The sequence below is a fragment of the Pleurodeles waltl genome, chromosome 4_2, assembly GCF_031143425.1.
Source record: "Pleurodeles waltl isolate 20211129_DDA chromosome 4_2, aPleWal1.hap1.20221129, whole genome shotgun sequence".
Taxonomy (NCBI): domain Eukaryota; kingdom Metazoa; phylum Chordata; class Amphibia; order Caudata; family Salamandridae; genus Pleurodeles; species Pleurodeles waltl.
Genome location: NC_090443.1, coordinates 505,875,656 through 505,902,642, shown reverse-complemented (window position 1 = coordinate 505,902,642; position 26,987 = coordinate 505,875,656). Strand labels below are relative to the sequence as shown.

At 44.7% G+C, this 26,987-nt stretch overlaps 1 protein-coding gene across 8 annotated transcripts in view; it reads right to left on the bottom strand.

Annotated features, from left to right (window-relative positions):
• The window catches only part of LOC138293019 (dimethylaniline monooxygenase [N-oxide-forming] 2-like), a 284,486-nt gene that overhangs the window by 141,718 nt on the left and 115,781 nt on the right, over positions 1–26,987 (bottom strand). For all 8 annotated transcript variants that reach the window (XM_069231988.1, XM_069231987.1, XM_069231990.1 and 5 more), the window contains exons 3-5: positions 22,164–22,352; positions 11,560–11,722; positions 10,819–10,961 (exon numbers count right to left, since the gene is read on the bottom strand). In XM_069231988.1, coding sequence (XP_069088089.1) covers positions 10,819–10,961; positions 11,560–11,722; positions 22,164–22,352 — 495 coding nt within the window. The remainder of the gene's footprint in view (positions 1–10,818; positions 10,962–11,559; positions 11,723–22,163; positions 22,353–26,987) is intronic.

Here is a 26,987-nt window from a genome sequence, read left to right as displayed (position 1 = left end):
GCAATCTGCCAATATCCTGAGGTCAGATCAAATGTGCTCAGGAATTTGGCAGCCCCCAACCTGTCAATGAGCTCATCAGCTCTAGGTATGGGGTGAGCATCAGTCCTAGTGACTGCATTTAGACCTCTGTAGTCCACACAGAATCTTAATTCTTTCTTCCCACCTTGGGGATTAGCTTTGGGCACCAGTACCACTGGACTGGACCAAGGACTATCAGAGGGCTCAATTACCTTCAGGTCCAACATCTTAGCCACTTCAGCTTTGATGTTGGCCTTGACCTGGTCAGACAGCCTGTACAGCTTGTTCTTGACAGGCAAGCTGTCACCAGTGTCAACATCATGGACACACCAATTGGTGAGTCCAGGGGTCAGGGAGAACAGACTAGCAAACTGTCCCAAGACTTGCTTACAGTCTTGTTGTTGCTGATCTGTCAATTTGGGAGAGAGTACCACTCCCTCCACTGACCCATCTTTTGCTTTTGAGGACAGGAGGTCTGGCAGAGGTTCACCCTCCTCCTCCTTCCCTTCATCAGTGACCATCAGCATGGTCATGTCTGCCCTGTCCTGGTGGGGTTTCATCCTGTTTACATGTAGGATCCTGTGAGGATTCCTGGGGGTGCCAAGGTCCACCAAGTAGGTGACCTCACCTTTTTTCTCTAGGATTGGGTAGGGCCCAGTCCATTTGGCCTGTAGTGCCCTAGGAGCCATGGGCTCCAAAACCCACACCAGCTGTCCTGGGTGATACTCAGGCATAGTAGCCTTTTGATCATGCCAGAGCTTCATGAGCTCCTGACTGGCCTCCAGGTTTCTGCTTGCCTTCTTCATATACTCAGTCATGCGAGACCGCAGGCCTAGTACATAATCCAGCACATTCTCCTTGGATTCCTTGAGAGGCTTTTCCCAAGACTCTCTCACCAAGCACAATGGGCCTCTTACAGGGTGCCCAAACAGTAACTCAAAGGGGCTGAATCCAACCCCCTTCTGTGGCACCTCCCTGTAGGCAAACAGCAGGCATGGGAGGAGGACATCCCATCTCCTCCTGAGTTTGTCAGACAAACCCATGATCATGCCCTTCAGGGTCTTATTGAATCTTTCCACCAGACCATTGGTCTGTGGATGGTAGGGTGTGCTGAACTTATAAGTAACACCACACTCCTCCCACATGGCTTTCAGATAGGCTGACATAAAGTTTGTGCCCCTATCTGAGACCACCTCCTTTGGGAATCCCACTCTGGTGAACACACCAAGTAGGGCCCTAGCCACTGTGGGAGCAGTGACTGTCCGGAGGGGTATTGCCACAGGGTACCTGGTGGCATGGTCCACTACCACCACAATGTACCTGTTACCTGAAGCAGTTGGTGGGTCTAGGGGACCAACAATGTCAATCCCCACCCTCTCAAAGGGAGTCCCAACCACTGGCAGTGGAATCAAGGGAGCCTTTGGCTTGCCCCCTGTCTTGCCACTGGCTTGACAGGTGACACAGGAGCTGCAAAACTCCCTGACTTTTTCTGACATTTCGGGCCAATAAAAATGGTTGACCAGCCTGCTCCAGGTCTTGGTCTGTCCCAAATGACCAGCTAAGGGGATATCATGGCTTAAGGTAAGGAGGAATTCTCTATACTTTTGGGGGACCACTACTCTCCTAGTAGCCCCTTCTTTAAGGGCCCTTGCCTCAGTGTAGAGAACTCCATCCTCCCAGTAAACCTTGTGGGTACCACTGGTATCCACTTGTTCTTGCCTGGCAGCAGTCTGCCTCAGGCCCTCAAGAGTGGGACACTCTCTTTGTCCCTGGCACAAATCTTCTCTGGTGGGCCCACCTGCCCCTTGCAGTTCTGCCAAGTCAGGCAGAGTTTGCAGGGAAGGTGTCCCTCCCTCAGAGTTCAGATCCTCCCCCTCAGGGTTGGATTCTTCCTGACCCTCTGTACTTGTTGGGGCTGGCAAGCCAGACCCAGTGCCTTTTCTCTTTTTCTTGGAGGCTTGGCCCATTGTTCCAGGGTCCAAGTGTCCAGCATTCCCCTGTTGTGCCGCCTGTGACCTGGTAACAGCACACACCCATTCAGGGAGGTCCAGCATCTGTGCATGGACCCTTCTTTCCACTTCTGACCACTCAGATGCTTCAAGATCATTCCCCAGTAGACACTCTACTGGGAGGGCAGGAGCTACAGCTACTTTTTTAGGGCCAGTCACACCTCCCCATTCCAGACTCACCATAGCCATGGGATGGAGTTTGGTTCTGGTATCTGCATAAGTCACCTGGTGGAAGACATCAGGTAAGACCTGCTCTGGAGAAACCAGCTTTTCTGCGACCATTGTCACACTGGCTCCTGTATCTCTCAGAGCTTCCACTTCAGTCCCATTGACTTTAGGTCTCTGCCTATACCTCTCCATGATGGGAGGTAAGGTGGCCATAGTTGCAATGTCCACCCCACCCACGGATACTAAGGTGACCTCAGTGTACCCTGATTCCACCCCTGGGCCAACTTCCACCCCCAACCCTACACTAGCAATCCCCTGGGATTGCCCACCAGTGGGGGGCTTCTTGGTGCAGATAGCATCTCCTCTTTTATGTCCTGGCTGATGACAGTCAAAACACTTGCCGGCCTTAGCAAGCTCCTGAAACTTTCCTGCTTTAGCAGGATCATAATTCTTTCCCTGATACCCTTTCCCTTTAAAAGTGAATTGGCTCGGGGCTCCCCCTCCCTGAGAAGTTTTTGGGGACTCTTGTGAGGACTCTTTGGGTTTTTTGTCATCTTTCCCCTGGTTCTTCCCCTGAGAAGAACCATGTCCTCCCTTTTTCTGATCACCCCCTGGGGGTTTCTGGTTAACCCTAGTTCTTAACCAGTCATCTGCTGCCTCCCCCAGCTCTCTGGGGTTGGTCAACCTAGAGTCTACTAGATACTGGCGGAGCCTCTCTTGGACACAATTAGTTAGAAGGTGTTCCCTCATAATCAAATTGTACAGCCCCTCAAAGGTACTTACCCTGTTGCCCTGTATCCAGCCCTCCAGTGCTTTTACTGAAATGTCCACAAAGTCCACCCAGGACTGGGTGCTTGTCTTTTGGGTGTCCCTAAACTTAAGCCTATACTGCTCTGGGGTTAGACCAAACTTTTTAGTCAAGCAACTCTTCATACTGGGGTAGGAGTCTGCATCCTCCCCACTCATGGTTAGGAGCCTATCCCTCCCAGAGTTGGGAACTAACTCCCAAAGGAGTGAACCCCAGTACTGAGGCTTGACTTTCCTCATCTGGAGGGCCCTCTCAAAGGCCCCCAGCCACTTATCTATGTCATCCCCCTCTACATAGGCAGGAACCACCCCTTTGGGTAATCTGGGGGCAAAACCCCCACCCAGGGACACCTCAGTTTCTTTCTCGCTGCCTCCATCTTTTTTTTCTTTGCTTGCCCACTTTTTCTTTTCTAGGGCAAGCTTATCTGCTTCCAAAGCTATGTAGGCTAGCTGGGCTTCCAGCTCTCTTTCTCTGATGGATGGGTTCTCTCCTCCTGAAAGGACCCCCTTCCTACCACTAGCTTTGGGTCTGCCCCTAGTGACTGTATCCACTGAGGACCGTTCTTCCTCTTCCTCACTTAGGCTCGGATGCCTTCCCTCCCCTGAGTGGTTAGAGTTAGCATCTTCCCCTTTTTCTTCCTCCTCTGGAGCTTCCTCTGTCTCTACCTCTTGGGCCTCAGCCCATGCTGTCAGGGATTTAATCAGGATTTGCTTCCTGAGATCAGTGGTTGCAGGCAACCCTCTCTCAATACACAACCCCCTAAGCTGGACTACTGTCAGTGTGGGTAGGCTAGCCAGATCAAGCTCCATGGTTCCCTAGTTTTGTGTCAACAAAAACTTTTTGCAAAAATTGGTAACAAGAATTTAGAAAAATTACAAAAATTCAATAATTGAAATTAATCCAAATTAATAAAAAATAAAAAAAAATTAAAAATTAAAAACAATTTTTGCACTAGGACAATTTAAAGGATTTTTAATTTGTTTTATCTAAAACTGTAACGTGATATTGAACACAAGTACAGGATCCCGTCGCTGCTTCCAATTATGTTGGAAAATGGGTTATTGGTAGGGCAGGTAGGTACCTACACCTAGCAACAAGCCACAAACCTCCACTTAAGTACAGTTAGGTCTCAGTAAATTAATCCCAGCTCTACCCTTGGTAGCTTGGCATCGAGCGTCAAGGCTTAACTTAGGAGACAAAGTGTAAAGCATTCAAATATCACAAAACAGTAATTAAATAAAACACAGGAAACAGTTTAAAAATCCAAAACCAATTTATAAAAATAGCTTATATTTTTATCTTTAAAATGACACAAAAACGATTAAAATCGATTCAGGGGAACCGGAGATATGAATTTTTAAAGTATTATTATTTTCTAGCGCTTAGAAACAAAAAGCGCCAATCGGGTCATCTGGTTGCACCAGGACCGGGGCAAAGTCAAACTTTCAGGCCGACCGCGATGGAGCCCTGCTCGGCTACAAGTCGCGGGAGGCCTCGGTTAAAAAGTTACCTTCTGACTTAGTCTCTTTTTTGATGTTTTTCTTCCCCGGGACGAACCTGCCAGTTGGATCCGACCTCCTGGAGCCCTTGTCCGGATACGCGAAGTCGGTTTCCTCGGTGGTGATTTTTACCTTCGGACTTAGTCGTTTTTTCGAGATGAAAATCCTTAGACCGGGGTAAACCTGGATCTTGATCCGACGTCCGTGGAGCCCTTCTCGGATACGATGGCTGGAAGGTCCCGGTCAACTTTTTACGTTCGGACTTAGTCTCTTTTTTGGATGTTTTTCTTTACCGGGACGAACCACGAAGTCAGGCCGGGTCGCGGTTGAGGCAAGCCGGCTAGAATTTCCGCGTCGGGTCGGTCACTTTATGGAGCTTTTTTTCAAAAATTCTCCAATCTTTTCCAAACTTCTGGGGCTTCACCCAGATGTTCTTTTAAGGTTCTTTTGGGGTCCACAGCTCACCCCAAGGGTCCAGAAGTTCTGTGATGGTCCTTGGGAAGTGCGGACTTCAACTCCCAGAATGCACCTGGCGCAAACTCCTTTTTGGCCACTGGACAGTGGTCAGCTGGTCACTTTTTCAGGAGTTGGTGCAGGGGACTCTGGATAGCAATTTTTCACCTGTAGCAAACAGGGAGTCCCTCCTTGAACCAGTGGAGGCCAGGCAAAGTCCTTCTTGTGGTGAAGCCCAAGTGTGCAGCTGGTGCAGTCTTTCTGAGTGCAGGTTCCAGGTGCAGGCCAGGGGTCCAGCAGGGCAGTCCTTCTTCTCCTTGTAGTTCCTTCTTCTTGAAATTTGGTGGGGATCTGAGGCGTGGGTGCAGGTCTGCCAGTTTTATCCTTGCTCCTGGGTGAAAAGCAGGGGGGCCCTGGTTCTCCAATCAGGGACAGGGTCGTCCCCCTGTGATGACCACTTCCTGGGAAGTGTGGCAAAAATCCATCCCAGAAGGCAACAGTCTCCAAAAATCCAAAATGGATGAATCTGATTTTTGGAGGAGAGATCTGGCTGAGCCCACCCACTGGTGTGGCTAAAAATCATAAACACACCCCTCTCCTGCCCTCTCCTAATCTAATCAAGGGGGCACCTAGCTGTCTGGGGTTGCAGGATGTGGGGGTGTTGCTGGGTGCTCCAGATGTCCTTCTCTGCCTTTGAAGACCAGTTTGGCAGCCCTCACCATCTGCTGAGGGGAGATTCTCTCCCCCAAGCACATTCCTTTGTGTGAAGCCAGGCCACTTCACACCTCATTAAAGTAGCCTGGCAGAAGCTGCTGCAGGCTGGCCAATCAGAGCACAGCAGCAAAAACAATGCAGAGCTGAAATTGGCAACTTTTTAGGTAAAGTCTAAAACTTTTTACCTGAACTGGTTATATTAAATCCAACAACTGGAAGTTGTGGGATTTATTATAACAATCAATTTGATACCAAAGTCTTGGTATGTAACATTTAAGGAGACTTTAAAATTTAAAATAAAGTCTGCTCATTCTAGCCTATGAAGGCCATTTACTTCAATGAGGGAAAAACGAATTTGTCTGTTTTTACCTCACCAGGGCTTATAAATCTATTTTTATAAAGTCCCTGCTTATAGTTACATGGCACCCAGCCCTAGGGGCACATAGGGCACACCTTAGGGGTGACTTATATGTAAAAATAAGGTAGTTTAAGACTTTGGAAGTACCTTTAATTCCAAAGTCGAATTTGCATATAACTTTAATTTAAAAGCAGCCAGCAAGGCAGGCTTGCTTTCAAAATGACACTGGGCACCTCAGCAATGCACCTAGGTGTGCACCACCTATGCTGTGGTCCCTAAACCTACATGCCCTACCATATACTAGGGACTTATAGGTAGGTTAACTTAGCCAATTATAATTAGCCTAATTTGCATATCCATGTTACACAGAGCACTGGCCCTGGGACTGGTAAGCAGTACCCAGGGCACAGCCAAGAGTCAGTAACCACCAGTACCTATCCAGAAAGAGTGGGGGTGATCAGGCAAAAAAAAAGGACTTTCCTACACAATCCCCTATACTTTACCATGCTTAGCTTTCTTGCTGGTAGATGTCTAACAAAGGTCTTCTTTTGTACAACACCTTTCTCACAATCTGCCAGTAACTATGAAGGGTATATGCCAATGTAAGAGACTGCTTCAAGGTCCATGCAGTTTTTATGGATGCTTTGATGACATATAATTGAACTATCCATCCTTTGTCACAACCTTACAGTGAAATTAAATGTGGGACCTTTCCAACTGCCCCTGTAAAATGACATCTTTAGTTTTCACCATTGTTGCATCCCTAAAAAGTGGAAAACGCACTGTTCGCTACTAATTTCCCAATATGTTCTTGATGGACACATTCCAAGCGCTCTGTAAAGTTAGTTTAAATTAGTGGCAAGTTAATTTAAAACTTCACTTACAAAGTTGATCAGAGTTAATAAACTCCACACTTTATGAAGAAAATTAAGTTTCCTATTTTTTCTTAGTGTGAAGTCTATCCTTTCGGGCCTTCCTGGTGTGATGATGTCCTGATGCAGAATGTCCCAGGTAAGACATCTTCCAGCAAAAAAATTGAGTGTTTTTTTAAATAACTTGATAAGATTTGCATTACACAAAGCTTAAGCAGTTTAGAAAAACTGCCACTCAGCCTACTCTACATCCTTCTACTTAAATTCTATCAATTAGATGGGATTTAAATGTTAGATTGTGAAAAGCTGATTGAGTGTGCTTTAATATGTACCTCATAAAATCCACATATTCCTTCACATAGAGTCACACTGTGTGCGCCCTGAATATCACAACCAGAATATCAGTGACAGAATATCGAAAGGAAAATATCGACAAGTAAGTAAGCATAGTTTTTCTTTTTGTATTCTTTATGCCACTTACGTGCACCTAAACCATATATATATATATATATATATATATCTTTCAGGTATGTAGATGTGGAGTTAAGAATAGTAAATCTCTACTTCGCTATATGTACCTACCCTTCAATACTCTGTCCTCGATATTCTGGAGGTGTTTATTTAGTAGTACAACCAGTAACAAGTATTTGGGAAAGAATGCACCTATTGAGCACAGCTTTATAATTTGTTCATGGCTGAGGGCGTTGCTCCCCTAAAAATAAACTTCTGGCTACGGGACTGATTTATACCAAAGCCAAAAATGTGCGTTCATATATGACCGTGAACCTCCAGTCAAAAATGACTTTATACCAGAGTCATTACCTCTGTATACTGGAGTCATTACCTGGAGGGAGCCACTTATAAGATACCTATTTGCACAGATCATAAAATAATTGTTATATCTAGCCACAAAGAAATGTGTTGCATGCTTGCTGGTCATTATTTTTTTCTGCTTTGAGTATCAGCTTTACTACAGATCCAGCAATTGACACGGAGAGAGTGAAAGAAATATGGAGGAAGTAGATGTGGTGCTTGATTCTTTAATCATTCAGGCCTACACAAAGGACAACAAGGTCTACAAAGGGTCAATTGTTTCAACCATCAATACAAGAAGAACCAACAAACAGAAGAAAGAAAGAAACATTATTTCATGAGCAGGTCTTCCATGTACTAGGAGAATCCCTTCATGAACATGTCTTAAGTTACTGTCAAAACTTTGCAGTTGTTGAATATCCTGGACAAAGAAAGGTCAAGGATCACAGTTCAAGGGGAAATTTTGGAAGGTATTGATTTAACAAGTTGGTGCCATACACTACAAGTCTACCAGCTATCATCCACAGACAGACAGGCACACTCATAGGTTAAATCAGACTATAAAAGAAAACCTTAGATGCTTCCTCAGGAATTACCTATACAATAGTGCAAATTCCCCCCACAAGAAAGATTTGCTTGCAACAATTCTCTATGTAGTTCTATGAGTACGTCTAAATTCTGCTGCATCTTTGGATTCTATCCTGGTAAGCCCCTCTGATGTACTTTATTCTCCCAACCATTACATCATATCAGGACTCTAAAAATGCTCGGCGTCTCAACATTTAACAAAGGCCAAGGCTAATTATGAAGGATCGATTAATTCACATCATCAGACAACACCCCTTTATAAACTTGTGATAAGGTGCGTCTCTCAACTTAAACAGACAGGGTTTGAGGTCTAAAGCTTGAATTGGATGTCTTATAATTATTTGGAGTCTTTTTTTCTTGGTAAATACCAGTCAGGAGACTTCTCTCAATTTCTCAATTATCTTGAGAATGTATGTGCTGCAAGTTAACGTTCATATCACTTTGAGATAGGCCAACGTGTTTCACGACTACTGCTATTGCTTCATCAGGGCCAAAAGCGTCAAAATACAAAAACAGTGGGAGAGATATACTTCTTCACAAAGTTTATTTATCCTGTTTGAAAATGTTTCCCACTTTAATAAATATTCAGTTAGCAAATCATTTGCAGAGTGACTTCAATTTCGAAATACAATTTTAATATGCATACATCCATAGTTAATTCACAGCATGATAACCAAATCAAACTTAGGCTTACAATTGCCAACTTTAGGCAAAAACATTCTTAATAAAGTAATTAAGATAACTGAAAAATTGAGAGAAGTTGCCTAGGTGGTATTTACTAAGAAAAGAAGACTTCAACCCCTGCCTGTTTATGTTTCTAAGAACGTCGATGCTGAGGGAAAGACACAACCACACTTCTTGGGTTCAGAACTGTCTGATCTATTGAGCCGAGCCTCCCCTTATTTAGTTTTTACACCTTTATGGCTCTCCACATGTCATTTTTCCATACCTAGGTCTCATTTTAAGTGTACTCCTAAGTTTGTGGTTGTATTGCAGATAGTAGGATTAGTAGGGGCTGCAACAGTTTGGTGACAGTTACCTGATAATTGGAGAATCCACCCGCTGGTAGAGGTCTCACATGCAAAGCCCACTTTGTCGATACAGACAAATCCTCCACCATTGTCTTTGTTTGATGGCTCTCAACAATGTAAGGCTGAAGCTAACCATGACTCTAGAATCTATCTTGGGCATGTACAGTATTTGATTTGAAGTAGGGATTTATATCAAACAATCTGCTTCTTTTGTTCAGGCCACCCAATTAGTCCAAGCTTCCCATGTTCAGTATCCCGACAAGCCAAGAATTTCTACCAAGTGGAGTTGTGTGAGGGGGCCTGTACCACCAGGGTCCAGAGAACAAAACTGCATCACAGCACAGGGAGCAGAGTTTATACACTCTCCTTACCTACTCATGCACATTTACACAGATGTTTTGTAAAGGAAAACATTGAAAAATCTGGAAAACCGGGCAGTGGGGCTTGGGAACTAAGACTAGACTGCTAACCAATTTAGAGATGCTCAATGCTTGGTTAGGTGTTTCCTTCTGGTTGACTTGAGCAGAAGATATATTTAAATTATCAGGTCAGTAGATAAGCTGTCTGCCAATGATTAATTTAGCTTCAAGGCTGCTCCAATTGATGTTTAGTTCACTTCCTAGCTAAGCTTTCCTCTTCTTTGCTATTTTTCTTCCCTTTCAGTTCCCTGGGGTCCTTAGTTGGTCTGAAGATTGCCAGATTCATAATGAGGCCCAAAGTGTCTGAGAGCTGAATTTCACTCACTCAGGGCTAGATATCTACTCCAGGTTATCTGACATATGAAAGCAAATCATCTGTATATAAAAACAAAATATTCATTGGGATTATAAATGTATACCTCAAGGAGGATGTTTCTCCCCAATAATTATTAAGTGAGCTATATGCACACCTATATATCACATGCAGAAGATTAGCCATTTAGCTATGCGGTGACAACAATGTGTGATTGTGGCGGCTCATTTACACATGCAGTGCCGGGGCAAAAAGCATGCATTCACTTCAGAGAATAAGGATTCATGCATCTGTTTTATTGAGGTGTGGTATAATTTATTTTGGGCTTTTTAATCATTTTACCGATCATATGATTTCACTGCTTGTGACTTATTTTCCTGAGAATGTATAGCTGTCATGAAACATGATGACATTTTCTGTGGTTGCACTGAACATGCTGCAGAGTGCGTAAAAGAGCTGAATACTTCAAAAAAGATCAAATGTTTGATCTGGAAACTTGGGGCCAGATTTAGAGTTTGGAGGATGTCTTACTCACTAACGTGACAGATATCCCGTCCTTGAATTACATCCAATGGCACTTGGAATACAGTTTACAGGATGTCAGTTAAGTTTGTGGCAGAGTAACGGGTCTGCAGAACTCTAAATCAGGTTCTTGTTAAGTTAATAGAGACCGCATCTGATGCAAACAAATATCCATCAGCGAAGTTTGGAAAATCAGTTATAGTGTTGCAGTAGATATAAGGACAATAACTTACCTTGTCCGCTGTGTGACTTAACTCCACAGCAAGATCTGCCCCTGAATTCCCCATTCCAACAATTACCACGCGCTTCCCCTTGAATCCATCAGGAAACTTGTACTCTCTGCTGTGAAAATACTGACCTTTGAACTTTTCTATACCTGTGGGTTAAACGGGTGCAAAATCAATGGTGTAAGTGAAAAAGTTGCAGAGGAATGGCTATATCTTAAAAATTGAATATTAAATTTTTGTATGGCTAAGATCGTACAACAAAGGCCAAGGATATATGCATCATTAACAAAAGCAATGAAATGGAAAGGTTGGTTTATTGGTATTCAATACACTGTATTCAGAATAGAAATTATCTTATCTATAACATAAAAATGTACAGTGCAAGTGGTGTATACCAATGTTGTCAAAGTCTTTTGCACTGGACATTAGCACTAATTTATTTGTTGTTGCCATCCCTATAAAACTGAAGATCCTTTATATTACGTTGTAAAATGACCATTACACTATCCTGGTCTAAACCTTATAGAGTCATAATATTTATTATCTACAGAAACAAAACTAAAGGACCTCAAAAATATCCCAATACTTCTTTTACCCACTGATTACAGATTCCAAAGGTAGATTTGACATTGATCCATCACTAGCCTATCTTTGCCACTACGCATCCACCACTCCTCAACCCCCCATCAGCCATACGATATTTGCACTAGACACATCCCACATAGAGTAAGACCAGATATCACCTACCAGGAAAGGAGTCCAAAGGCAGATATGGCTCAACATGATGCCCAATGCAAACCATGACAGCATCAAATACTGTTGTCTCTTGCTTCCCATCCTTCTCTGTGACAATGTCCCATTGGCCTGTGGTGGCGAAATCTGCACGTTTTCTCACACTGCAAACAACGGTCTTTGAGAAAGCACACCAAATCCAAATCATTAAAAAATAAGAAACAATTATTTCAGCATTCTATTATTGCAATACAATTTCCTATACATTAAAATTGACAACTGGTACCACGATAGTCGTTCAATACAGTCATTGTTGTTCCCACTCTTAACAAACACACCGTACCAGTTTTCTAAAGTAACTCTTTTATATGCAAAACTATTGCTTTCATTTGCCCTTTATGTCTCCATCATCTCTCTCCTCTGCATAACATCTTTCCAGGGCAGGGCCCTTAATCGGTCACAAACCGGGCTGCACTGAGCGTTTCCAAGCCATCAAGGAATGCAGGGCACTCTTGGCCAGCAGTAATGGGCAGGGGAAGCCACAGGAGACCTATTCAATATGCCTGGTGGGCACCAACACAACATGAGACCGGCTGTCCCGACCTGAAGTGAACGTGGCTGTGACTGCAGGGCCTGTGGATCCTCTGTACAACCGGAGACAGACCTAGAGCAATTGACTTTTTCTCTCAACCCCTCTCAAACCATGCTATTAGATGGTAGGACTGTTACCCTGAACGGGGTGGGGGAATAAAGGCATACTGGTGGCCTAGACGGCATATGCAATATAGCTGAGCCCCGCAAGGCCAGAATGACGTGCCCCTGATAGGAAGGCACAACTGCAACCACTGTGGCGCTGATAGCGAGGCCTGAAGAAGGGGCCTCCTTGCACAGACACAGCAGGACCACTCCTTCTCCTGCCCTCACAATGAGGCAGCCGCAGGGATGGGAGACCTGGGGAGTAACTGTGGTCTGAAGATGCGGCATGTTTCATAGAGGGGACACAGTGCATAACATGGGCTACAGGCTAAACTGATTTGGAAACCATCACGTGCATGAGCAGACAAGACAGTGCCTTCTAAAAGTTGTGTCCATTGAACAGCAATTGCATCCTCCCTCTACTACGAATACGGGGACTCAGCTCCCTTGATCCTGTACTCTTTTTCCACTAGTCGCTCAAGGCTTGTGAATGTTGGATACTATACAACACTTAAGATCCCAACAGGCTGTAATTCTGCTCGTGACTCGCTGACTTTCACTGGTCACATGATTTGAGTATGGGGAATGCTGGGTCTCAGAGCACACAGTAGAACCTCCCTGGAGCTGTACCACCAGCCTCCTACTTGAACATAGACACACTGCAGAATGTGACACAGTGCCAGAAAGGCACCCCCTTCAATGTCAACCCTGACCAAGCCACTTACTAGTGCAGAAGAGGTATCCTGTGACCATATGGCACCTACCACACCGCAACCTGCATGGAGCCCATGGCAATGAAGTGATACAAGATTCTCAGTGCCATTGCTGAGACCAGACTGGATCTTGAGGGGGCTGTAGTGGCTTTCAAACTGGGTCTTTTATGTGAAGATCAATGCAAACTCGTAGATAGAGTCAAGCATGCTGAAATGGCCATACATGACCACCAGCCCCAGACTAAGAACCTCAATGAGCTTTTTGTGGAACTCACCAACAAAGCTTGCCTCCTCGAAGACAGAATGGAGAATGGATCCTGGCATAACTACATACACATCTTTGGCTTTCAATAGGGTGCAGAGGGTGCAGATCTCACCACATTCTTCAAAACTTGACTCTACCAATATTGCACCCATGGAACTTTCCTCTCATTTTACTCTTGAACGCTCTCACCGAGTGCCCGCCTGGGCCCTCTGGACAGCTGAGGAGATTGGGCATAGCTATGTAGGACAGGAGACAAGACACACTTGAAAAATGTGTGACTACAGGGGCATGTCCCCCACCCCTCCTATGTAGCAAATCTATCCCTACAGTTCAGGGATCCAAGACCAGTATGTTGTTGGAGAAAGGGCAATTTTGCCTTTTGTCTGTTATATGTTATATCTTTACATGTGTTGATTTTGCTCCCCTAACTAATTCTGGTTAGGCATTCTGTCAAATTTTTATGAAACATTTCCGGGGCTTTATACTGATTTAGTCCTGATGAAAGCCCAGGACCCCACGGGCCAAACATTTTAGGGCTGAAACATATTGACTTCATGTAGGGTCTCCAACACCCTTCAAATCTCTCTTGTAGTATTGCTTTTAATCATACCAGGAACGCCACTAATGAAGGGATAACTAGGTGTTCCAAGGTATTTTTATTCTAAGACCCAAGGAGGAAACTATCCAAAGTGCTACCTGGAATATGGTTGATCCCATCCTGGTTTTCAGAGACTATAATGAGACCTGATGTTGATGCATGCCACCAACAGACCTAAAACGCATTGACAGCTACATACTAGGCCTTTACAAACACCAGAGGGCAGTGGGAGGAGTCAGTCATTTCACTGATCTGGCCTTATTATTAGCCAGACATACAATCATTATGAAATGGCAAGCTCCATCACTGCCAGGACTTTCACAGTGGCAGAACACTGTGGTCCAAGGAGATGTGGTGGAATCCACATCCTTGTTCTGGAAGAAAATGCAGGGCATACGAAAGCGACCCACAACAGCCATCTGAGATGACCTACTGCTCACATTCCAAAGCAAAACACATAAAGCCTCCAGACCTCCATAGCCTTATGCATAGGCTTCATTGCACTGTCCCTACATACCCTACAAAAAACAAGTCATATTGCATTTGCCAGGTCCCTCTATGTCTGCATGAAGGTCAAGGGTCAGCCGCCCCATGTCCCAATTCACCACCAGCAAACAATACCATATTATATTTATTATGCCCAGGACCGGATTAGCACTGGTGGAGCCTGGCGCGACAATCACAGATTTCCTTCCTATCACCAGCCACCAGTGCCCTTCATCTCTCCATAACCTCTCTCTCACATGCACTTCATTTGTTTTATAGCAACACTCATACCAGTGTAGGGTGTTAAAGCACTTTACATGAGACACAAATATACACACACAACTAATTACACAAGTGTGTAAATCATTTTTTAGGAAATGTCACATAACATAATCCAGATTACGAGGTGAAAAAAATCACGTCATCCCTACTGGTGGAAAGTGTATTTGAAGAGTGTTTGGCCTGGAGAGGCAGAAACTCTGGATTTAAAACGTACCACAATAGTTGAGGTTGACTTAACTTATACAGCATTTCTGTCCAAACAAACTCTTTTTAGCAAACTTGGATTAATGAAAGACTGGGAAAAAAAATATTGCTCTAACCTATACCATGCAGTTTGCATGCAGTTCTTTGATGACGGATCATAGGTCACTGTCATTTATAAGGATTGTAACTTATGAACTGCAAGTAAAACAAGCGTCAGCAATGCCAAAAAGGTCTCGCCTATACAAGACCTATTGGCTTTGTTTTGCCATGTTGTCACCATTGTGGCTCCTGTTCAGCATGGCTATTGGTTAGTGGCATGAAGTGACAGAGTGGAGTAGGGGAGTAGAGTGTCGGAGAGTGAATTTGTCTGAAAGTTGTAGAGTGAAAAAGGACGATTAGAGTGTCAAAGAAATGTGTAGAGGGAAGGAGGATTCAGTGGCAAAGAGTGTTGTAGAGTGGAGTGGGATGGAGTAGGGTGGAGTGGGTTAGAGTGGATTTAGGTAGTGGGGTGGATTGGTTTGGAGTAGACTGGGATGGATTGGATTGGGATGGCTTGAGTGGGGTGGACTGGATTGGGGTGGATAGAAATGGGGTGAGGTGGATGGGATTTGAGTGGATCAGAGTGGTGTGGATTAGATTGGGGTGGGGTAGATTGGATTATGGTGGGATGTGTTGGATTGGATTGTGGTGGATTGGAGTGGATTGGAGTATGTTGTTTTGCCTGTAGGTGGGGTGGATTGGAGTGTGGTGGGGTGGATGGATTGGATTGGAGTGGGGTGGACTGAACTGGAATAGGGTGGGTTGGATTGGATTGAGCTGGGGTGGACTGGAGTGGATTGTGTTGGAGTGGGGTGAATTGGAGTAGGGTGGGATGGATGGAGGAGTATGGTTGACTGTACTGGGATGGGGTGTGCTGAATTGTGGTAGAGTGAGGTGGATTGGAGTGGGGTGAATTGGGGTGGACAGAAGGCGGTGGATTGGATTGGGGTGGGGTGGACTGGATTGGATTGGGGTTGACTGCCTTGAGGTGAGGTAGACTGGATAGGCATGGAGTGGGGTAGGCTGGAGTGAGGTAGACTGGACTGAGTGGGGTGGATTAGAGTGTGATGGTTGGATTGGACTGAATGTAGTGGGTTGGACTGGGGAAGACTGGATAGGGTTGGGTGGACTAGATTGGTGTGGATTGGGTTGGGTTGGGGTGGATTGGACTACAGTGGGGTGGATTGGACTAGAGTGGGGTGGATTGGAGTAGAGTGGGTGCAATAGATTGGAAAGTGGTGTACTGGATTGACGTGGGGAAGATCAAGGTGGTTTGGAGTGGAGTGGATTCAACAGGAGTAGGGTGGATTAAGGTGAACTAGATTGGACTGAGTAGGGTGGACTGTATTGGAGTGGGGTGGACTGTATTGAGTGAGGTGGATTGGGTAGCAGTGGACTTGATTAGATTGGGGTGGATTGAACTGGAGTGGGGTGGATTGAACTGGAGTGGGGTGGTTTGAATTTGAGTGGGGTGGGATGATTGGAGTGGAGTGGGATGATTGGAGTGGTGTGGGCTGGGTTGGGTTGGAGTGGGCTGGGATGGACTGAATTGGTAGGGTGCATTGGATAGCAATGGGGTGAAATGTACTAGAGTAGGGTTGGCTGGACTGGGGTGAGATGTATTGGATTGGAGTGGGGTAGATTGGATTTGGCTGGATTGGGGTGGATTGGATTGGTGTGAGTTGGACTGGATTGGTGTGGGGTGGACTTGGTAGTAGTGAGGTGGATTGGAGTGGGGTGAATTGGAATGGAGTGTGTTGGATTGGGGTGAAGTGAGGTGAGTTGGATTTGAGTAGGGCAGATTGTTTTGGATTAGAGTGGGTTGTTTGGAGTTGTAGTGTGGCAGGTTGAAATGGGGCAGGTTGGAGTGGGCCAGGTTGTTTGGATTAAAGTGGGACAGATTAGAGTGGGGCAGACTGGAGTGGGACAGGTTGAAAGGGATTAATGTGGGGTAGGTTGTTGTGGATTGAAGTGGGGCAGATTATTTTGGATTGGAGTGGGGCAGATTGGATTGGGGGTAGATTGTTTTGGATTGGAGTGGGGCAGATTGGAGTCTGGCAGATTGTTCTGGGTTGGAATGGGGCAGATTGGAGTGGTCCGGATTGGAAAGGGACGGATTGTTTTGGATCGGAGTGGGGGATATTGTATTAGGGTGGATTGGAGTGTGGTGGATCGGGTTGGTGTGGGGTTGATTGGATGGGAGTGGTGTGGATTGGAGTAGGGGGAATTGGGATGGAGTGAGATGGATTGGATTGGTGTGAGGTAGACTGGATTGGGGTGGGACATATTGTATTAGATTGGAGTGCGGCAGATTGGAGTGAAGCAGATTGTTTTGGATTTGAGTGCAGCAGATTGCAGTGGGGCAGACTGTTTTGGATTGGGGCAGACTGGAGTTGGGCAGATTGTTTTAGACAGGAGTGTGGCAGATTGTTTTGGATTAGAGTGAGGCAGAAGGGAGTGTGGCACATTGCAGTGGGGCAGATTGTTTTGGATTGGAAGGGGCGTATTAGAGTGGGATAGATTGTTTTGGATTGGAGTGGGGCAGATTTTTGGACTGGGTAGACTCGAGTGGGGCAGATTATTTTGGATTGAAGTGGGACAGATTGTTTTGGATTGGAGTGTGGCATATTGTTTTGGATTGGACTTGGGCGGACTGCTTTGGATTGGAGTAGGGCAGACTGGAGTCTGGCGCATTGGAGTAGGGCATATTGTGTTGATTGGAGTGGGGCATATTCGAGTGGGATAGATTGTTTTTTTTATCGAAGGGGAGCAGACTGAAGTTGGGCGGACTGGAGTGGGGCAGATTGTTTTGGATTAACGTGGGGCAGATTATTTTGGAGTGGAGTGCAGCAGATGGCAGGGGTACAGACTGTTTTAGATTGGGGCAGACTAGAGTGTGGCATACTGTTTTGAACTGGAATGGGGCATATTGTTTTGGATTGGAGTGGGGCAGAATGGACTGGGGCAGATTGGAGTGGGGCAGATTGTTCAGAATGGAGTGGGGTAGATTGCTTTGGAGTGGTGCAGACTGTTTTTGATTTGAGGGGGTGAATTGGAGTGGGGCAGAATAGATTGTGGTGGGTTGAGAGGATTGATGAGGTGGAGTGGGTTAGACTGGACTGGATTGGGGCAGGGTGGATTTGATTGCGGTGGCTTGGGCTTATTGCATGATTGTGTTAAAGCATCATTTCGGAGATTACACATAATAAAGAAACATTGTTGCTTTGCAATATTTCAAACAAGTTAATTGTCATCCCACTGTCCATGAGCAAAAACAAAAGAAAACATGAGTGGAAAGTGACAGAAGATGACTTGGCAAAATATAAGAAAGCTAGCTTTAAAAAATACAACTAACAAATGATGTTTGTCCTGCTGGGCACGTTTTTGCCAGTCACAAGCCTTCTTTTTGCAGGCCACTAGAAGATAAAAATAACAAAATAGTACCTTGATCTTGTGGGGAGCACCGGACAGGCACTAATTAAGTTGAACTAATCAGTGCTAGATCCCTGCTCGTCACAGAGGGAATGAAATGATGCCAGGCATGCCTTGATGAATTACGAGGCTGTTAGGAAAAGTGGCACGCAAACCAACAAGTAGGCTCGACCATAAAAAGGATCTCTGTGACAAATGCAGCAACCCACTGAACTAGCCACTTAAAATTTACTTCTGCCATCTGCATGGTACACGTTCTTTGCAGCAGGCATATTAACCCTTTGGGCTACTTAACCCCTGCTTACCCCCTTAGTAGCTTGGCACAAGTAGTCAGGCTTATCGCAGAAGCAATGTGTAAACTATTTATACCAATACACACAGTAATACAGTGAAAACACTATGGACACCACACCAGTTTAGAAAAATAGGTAATATTTATCTCAATCAAACAAGACCAAAATGACAAAAATCCAACATCGACAAGTCAAGTTATGAATTTTCAAAAGAATGAGTCTTACTCCATAGAAAACAATGAAAACATTGATTTTACACAAAGTACCTGGTTTGTGTCAAAAATAAAGCAGCACGGGTAAGCGTGCGTCAGAAAAGTCAGCAATGCATCGATTCATTACTCGCAAGTGAGGCCGTGCATCGTTTCTTCTCCGGTCGGGTAGGCGATGTGTCATTTTTCTCCCTCGCAAGAGAGCAATGTGTTAATATCCGGACAGGGCACCTCGGATCCGCACTGGTTCACTATGACTTAGACGTCCAGGGACGATGCGTGAGAGATCCAGTCGCATGGTGTTAAAAAACTGCGCTTCGTGGGGTTTGCATTGTATCAGCAATCACAAGCGGGTGTTGCGTTGTTTCTCCAGCCGCAATGCATCTATGTCCTAGCCACGATGCAGGTGGACCATTGATTCTTGCTGCAAGGCGGGTGGCGCATTGTTTATCAGCTGCGTTGCAGATGGTGTGTTGAAAATTTCCCTGCACAGAGTTCTGTGCATGTATTTCAGCTCTTGTTCTGCCAACTTTACCTTTCAAGGGCCCAGGGACTGGATAGGGCATCACTTGGAAGGGCAGGAGTCTTGGCAGAGAGTCCAGGTGCTGGCAGAGGAAGTCTTTGATGGCCGTGAGACTTCAAAACAGGAGGCAAGCTCAGTTCAAGCCCTTGGAGATTCTTCTTCAAGCAGGTATGCACAACAAAGTCCAGTCTTTGTCCTCCCTTCCTGGGCAGAAGCAACAACTACAAGATAGCCCAACAAAGCACAGTCATAGGCAGGGGCAGCACTTCTCCTCAGCTCTGCAGCTCTTCTCCTTAGCAGAGGTTCCTCTTGGTTCCAGAAGTGATCTAAAGTCTGGGGTCTTGGGTCCACTACTTATACCCCTTTCTGCCTTTGAAGTAGGCAAACTTCAAAGGAGAGTCTCTGTTGTTCACAAGACCCTGTCTTGCCCAGGCCAGGCCCCTGACACACACCAGGGGGTTGCAGACTGCATTGTGTGAGGGCAGCCACAGCCCATTCAGGTATAAGTGACCACTCCTCCCTCCACTCAAGCTCAGATGGCTCATCATAATATGCAAGCTACATCCCAGCTCCATTTTTGTCACTGTCTCGAGGGAATTCACAACAACCAAACTGTCAGTCTGACCCAGACAGGGAATCCACAAACAGGCAGTCACAAAATGGTTTAAGCAAGAAAATGCCTACTGTCTAAAAGTGGCATTTTCAAACTAACAATCTAAAAACCAACTTCACAAACAGATGTACTTTTAAATGGTGAGTTCAAAGACCCCAAACTCGTTATTTCTATCTGCTCTCAAAGGGAAACTGCACTTTAAGGATATTTAAAGGCAGCCCCCATGTTAACCTAGGAGAGAGATAGGCCGTGCAACAATGAAAACTGAATTTAGCAGTATTTCACTGTTAGGACATGTAAAACACATCAGTACATGTCCCACCTTTAACATACAATGCACCCTTCCCATGGGGCTACCTAGGGCCTAGCTTAGGGGTGTCTTACAATTCTGAAAAGGGAAGGTTTAGGCCTGGCAATTCGGTAAACTTGCCAAGTTGATTTGGCAGTTTAAATCTGCACACACAGACACTGCAGTGGCAGATCTGAGACATGTTTACAGGGTTACTATTGTGGTGGCACGACCGGTGCTGCAGGCCCACTAGTAGCATTTGATTTACAGACCCAGGGCACCTCTACTGCACTTTACTTACCAGTAAATCAAATATGCCAATCATGGAAATGCCAATTACACATACATTTTACACAGGAGCACTTGCACTTTAGCACTGGTCAGCAGTGGTAAAGTGCCCAGAGTACCAAAACCAGCAAGAACAGAGTCCAGCACACAGTCATAACAGGGGAAGCAGAGGCAAAAAAAAAGCCAGGGGACAGAACACCAAGGATGCCAGCTCTAACAAAGGCATAATGTTTTGGACTGGAATGGGGCATATTGTTTTGGATTTGAGTGGGGCAGATTGTTTAGATTGGAGTGGGGTAGATTGCTTTGTGCAAAAACAAAAGAAAACAAGAGTGGAAGGTAACTTTGCAAAATATAAGGAATCTAGCTTTAAAAAATAAAACTTTGCAATGATGTCTGTCCTCCTGGGCACGTTTTTGCCAGTCACAAGCCTTCTCTTTGCAGAGCACTGGAAGACAAAAATACCAAAATAGTACCTTGATCACGTTGGGAGCAGGGGACGGGCACTAATTAAGTTGAATTAATCAGTGCTAGATCCCTGCTCCTCACAGAGGAACGGAAATTAAGCAGGCGTGCCTTGATAAATTACGAGGCTGTTGGGAAGAGTGGCATGCAAACCAACAAATGGTGAGAGACAGGAGCGCTCCAAGCCCTTAATTGAACACTACTGAGTCTTGCAAGCGAGACGCATGCACTAGCACACGCACTCGTAGGCTCGACCCTCTAAAGGATTCTGTGACAAACAAAGCAACCCACTGAACTAGCCACTTAAAATTCACTTCTGCAATTTGCATGGTACAGGTTCTTTGAAGCAGGCATATTAACCCTTTGGGCTACTTCATGATGAGTCAGAACTGCCTACACAAAGCTCATCTCTCTGTAGCAGAAACATTAATCAGCAGAGTTATCCTGACATTTTTATTGTTGCCTGAAAACTGTCCGGCATACAAGGAACTCTGCAGTGGGTGCTTTTAAAGCAATAAGATATTTCTAAACACAGCACCCTCTGAGCCAGCACCAGGTGCAGCTGCACAGGTCACACCGCCCTAAAGCCAGCCTTTACTGTGCCCATTGCATAAGACCAAGTTCACTATTATTTCCTTTTTATTCTCTTCTTTTGTTTTTTGTTCTTGTCGTATGTTGCATATGTAACAATGCCATACCTGAATGGCAACTACTGGTTGTACATCTGCATGTATCGATGAAAGCAAAATATGTTCCTGTAATGTTGTTTTGTCACAAGAAATCAGAAAACTCAATAAAGATGGTTTGAAAACACAATTGAATGGAATAATTCCCAGGGATTTAAAATATTTCCCCAAGTATTTCCACCAATCACTTTTAATTTGTGTCAACAATTCAGCTATGGTAAAGTGGAAAATAGTCTGATGATAGAATACAAGTTTCAAAGTAGGTAGTGAAAAATATGTTTAATTTGCTTAAAGCAATGGTTGAGCCAATCACTGCAAACACTTCTTTGGAAGAAAATGGTTTCAATGCTGCACATATGTTGGATATCAATGAAATTGGATTGCATGAATATGTTAACCAAGGAGCCTTTAACTCATGAACTGATCAAATAAATATGGCAGAATTTTCCTTTTAAATATTAGAAAAGAAAACTATTCATCGTGGTGAGAATCAAACTAAAGTCTCAGTTGCCCCAGGAAGCATTCTCTCTGTCCTCACCTTGAACTGGATGCGTTTGAGAAGGTCGAAATGCTTTGCATACATCTGGAAGTAATCCATCAGTTTGTAATTAGGCAGGAAGTTGGGGAAGCGTTCAGGCATAGGAAAATCGCTGAAGCAGCTCATCTCCTTGGAGGTGTTGGTGACCACAGACTTGTAGATGCTAGCTCGCCCGTCTTCTACATGTTCCTGAATTAGACATTGCAACCGAAACAGAAAGTGTTGAACAATGTAGCAATGTACATTTGCAATCATCGCTGCAACTACAGGCAAATCATCTTTCCCCATCTCATAATTCTTGAAGTCTCTACCATGCCGAAATCAATGATCTTTGCATAACGACGACTTTATTAAGATGTTAACTCAGATTACAAATCATTTCAGTCATAAGGCTGTGACTATCATACTTACCCCGTTCACAATATTAATACTAAAAAGCTTTTCACCCTTCTCCTCTAGAACTTTGGCAATTCGGAAGTTAGCATGTGGCCTGGGGCAAACATGTAATGTGAGGCCTCTGGATGCTTCTTCGGTTTGACCAGGTGTGACCCGCAGCACCTCACAGGGAGGGCTCTACCCTGATCACACTCATTTCAATCCCCGTTTCCCTGTCGAGAACCATCGTCAGTCATGGCCTTAAAATGTAACATCTATATACTCTAAGAAGGCTTTATATTGATCTATAAGGACCTCAATTAAGGGATTCTGCTGCTTCCCCGGACTATGTATGGTTTAAAGATTCAATCCTGAGTGTGTACTTGCATGCATCCAAACCAAGCCTTTTACAATGCATTTATTGATGTTCATAACGGGGTTACATTTCAACTCAAGAGCTTGCATAAGACATTTTCTTACAACGTTTGACTTGAGATCATAGCTCAATCTACTGAAGAGGACAACCTGTTAGGGCTATGTTAGACAGTGGTCCCCAATGTGTGGCTCATGGGCAACATGTTGCTCATAGCACCCTACCCTAAAGTGGTGCTTTGAGAGTGATCCTTACAACTAGGAATTGTGTCAATACTACACTGAGCAAACATTTTTATATTTTGAATAAGATGAAGAGGTTAATAAGCTGTAAGCTGAATTCCACCCAGGAGTTAAGTGAAGGATCCATTAGGTGGTTGCTGATGTGCAGAGCATCTTGGGAGAGGATGAGACAAAGACAGAATGTCTCTGCCTTACAGCTGTTAGCACTGGTCCTGCCACGATCCCTCTGGCTTGCCAGTGCTAATGTATTTTCCTTTGTGAGCAGATCTGACAGTGGGAAGCAGAGACGGATAAACACCACAGGAAGTCTGATCCCAGTAAAACTACCTTACCCATTGAGCCACTGGCGAACCAGCCAAAGCCAAGCAAGAATTGCTGTGCTAAAAAGAGCATTTGGAATTTTGAAGTGTGTAAACTGCAGGAATATGAAAAACCACCAGGTGGGCTAGCTGGGGCATCATAGAAAATTACAAACGTATGAAAACTGTGAGTGGACATTATGGAACTATCAAAGTATGCATGCGATGGTGGCAATGTGAACATTAGTCTAAAGAAGAATTATGTAAAAATGCAAAGTGATAGCTGGCATTGTTTAGGGAATAGCGAAATGTGCTAGTTAGGACTTGTCAAAATTGATGAAGCTTGCTAGCTGGAGAATTATGGAAACTACAAGGTGTGGTACTTGCGGCATTGTGGAAACTGTTAACTAAGATGTTGGGGAGATTGTTTGCCCGGTTTAGTTTTTTCATTTTGCACCCCTGGAATTCTGACTTTTGCTGTGGGCGGAGGGCTGCTAAACAGAACTCTGGCACATGTGCTCTTTTATATTATAGTACTTGGGGTCTCCCTGTGTACCTCTCTCTACTGAGAGATTAGGTTAAACCCCCAGATATAGCCTTAAAAATCTGCATGGGAGAGCAGACAGCAACCTTGCAGAGTATTCTTTCAATCGTTCCAGTATCATCCACTTTTCCTGGCACAATGTTTGAAATTCAGAATTTGTCATCTTTCAAATATTACTTGAGAAGAACCCATGTCTCTGGTAAACCAGTCTTTGTATTTAGTCTCATTTTGGTCACTATCACTGGATAATGCTATACTTTAAATTCACAATATGCCAATAAACATCCCCCAAATACTGTTGATTGGTTCAAATGCAGGTGCGTTACTTATGTGTAATGCGTAATGTATTTGTTGTTCTGCTCCTTCATGTTTCAATCCTTACATAGCCTATCAATACAGATATGTTAAGGTGTGATTTAGATGTTGCTCATCATATGGACTGGCACACAAATATTGCTCATTCGTCACAAACGGTTGGAGGTCCCTTGATCTATACAGACAGCAGAACCTTTAGGTTTCATCATATATTTCATGTTTGTGGGGATGCAGATGTTCTCCATACTCTTACATTTGAAGTATGTAAGCAACGTTTCCATCCAGCCCAGGGATGACTGTGTTGCACAAGCAGCAGATGCTGAACTTGCATAGTGTGTAAAATAGCACCGGGCTGCAGAATGTGACGCTAAATCAGGTTGATCCAAGGTGTTGCCTTGGATCCTCATGTGGCTTCCCCTGGATTGACAAGGTTCTCATTGCCAAATCAGGAGAGTGCCTTAGACCTTCCTTACAAATGCCAACCAGGTACCAGTCAGTGATCTGGGGCTCATCTTCTCTTGGTCATCAGACTCTGAACCCTGCCCTGTGCGATAATGAGACTTTCTGAAATGTGAAATGGCCCCATGTGCTTGCTGCTAGTCTGCTCAGACGGCCGAGGCTCCTCAAGTAGCAGCTAAGTGGCAGACATATTTTAAGACCTGGAAGCAAAAGCCAGTCAAAAAGTTATGTGTATATTTGACTATAGTCCTTTCAGTGTGCCATCCTCCCCCTTTTTCTGACTGGCCCGACTTTGAGCCTCAACACTGTAGGCGCTCAACACTGTTTTGGATTTCACCCTTGCAGAGCACAGTGATCCTCTGATGGGCTGCACCCACAGGGCACCATCAGTGCCAGTTCTGCCAAGGGCCACGTATCAGAGGTTAATTTGACGCATGCCACTGGGTGCTCCCACATCACCGCACTCAGATGCAGTAACGCATACTTAGCTCCTCTACAGCGTCGCTTGTGGTGCTTTGATCTCAGTTGTGGCTTATGTACAGCCAGTGTTGAACTGATTGATCTTTAGGCAGGGCCCAAGACACAGAAAGGGGACTGTGGTTGCCATGGAAAACTGCTCTGGGCCCGTCTTTTAACAATGTATATTTTCTGATGTTTTAACACAGTGTGTCTCTGAAGACAGTCGGCTCTTTGAGCAGCAGCACTTCAGATCAAGTTGGTGCTCGGTCAAATACTTGTAGTGCCTTGAGGTCCGGCAAGATCGAGGTGCTTGGTGCTCTGCTCAGACCTCCAGGTCAGCAGTCACAGCAGCAGCCAGACCAGTGCGCCGAAGGCAGGTGAGACTGTCAGCCAGCATTTAGGACTCAGAACAGACGAAACCCAGGCAGTGCATGCGAGCAATGCCGCCACTTTACATTTTGTGTTTATTTCATGTACTATTCATATGAATATAAGCTTATGCCAGAAGTTGTTTCTTTGTAGTACATTTCCATACAATATGTAATTCCGGTCAAGTGCATAAAAAGTCGCCTCTGCCATGTAAGTGAGTGCGCATGGAGCACGATTGAGAGGTGCGGAGTTGCGGATTAAGGCAGTGAAAGTTTCGCACAGTCCCTATTGGTGACTCATGAGGGTGTACAGGCAACATGCTCCTCTAATATTTGGCCTCTCTACAGAATGCGTAGAGCAACTGTAAAGCTTTTCCTTGGGGTCATTCATGGCAGCGAGGCAGTCCTTGTTTGCATAACATTTTAAATTTTGCATTCCCTATCAGTATATTACTTTTCCAGATATTGTGCTCCTGTAGCTTTTTCATGCAACACGTGACACTCACTCATGTATAGTACACTCCGTATACCGAGTTGCCTCTAGTTGCCTGAGCTGCTGGGACTTGACTGAAAGCTGTGGAGTTGAGTCTGAAGTCAGCGAGAATTTCTCGCAGTGTAGTGCCTGCTCATTCAGCCCAACTAAAAGCTCATACAATCAAAAACATTGAAAATCAAAACATGTCCAGGCTTCCCTATAAGAAAACTATTGAGAAAAAAACTGTAAAAGTAGAAGTACCATGAGGCCAAGCAAGAAATCAATAGTAAAGAATCATCTCCTACCCAGCCTAACTTGAGGCACACGCTAGATATATAAGAGGACAAGGATGAACAGTTTAAGTGCTGCTGCACAATTGTTTTTGCAAATACTGTGACTTATGGTTTCCAAGTCATGGATGTTTGAAGGTTTGTGACACTAAACTATGGCAACTAGAAGGAAATCAGCGTTTCTGCAAGGTCACCGCGGATTTTTCGAATTTTGCTGGAGCCTATTATTTACAGATTTCAAATTCTGTGCACTTTACCTCTGCTAAGCAAAATAAATGTACATGCATTCTCTCTTTAAACTGAAATTGGTGCAGTCCTGACATTTTGTCCATCCTTCATTCGACAACCTTTCACAGTGTTGCACATCCCATACTCTAGATCCAACCATCTTGTCTCCACTGCATTACAGAAGAGCTTGATCACTTACATAGGTTTGTGAACTTTGACCAGTCAGGATTACCTGTGGATGCGCTAATCTTTGTCAAGTGACCCGCCACCACAGACATCTTTTTAGTCCTGTTGTGGGCATCAATCATAAATGTCTTTCCTTTTCTGTTATAAAGCCAGCTCTTTCTTTCTCCAGTCACCCAGAGCCCATGCGCAATGGAGCCGAAAGGGATGAGTC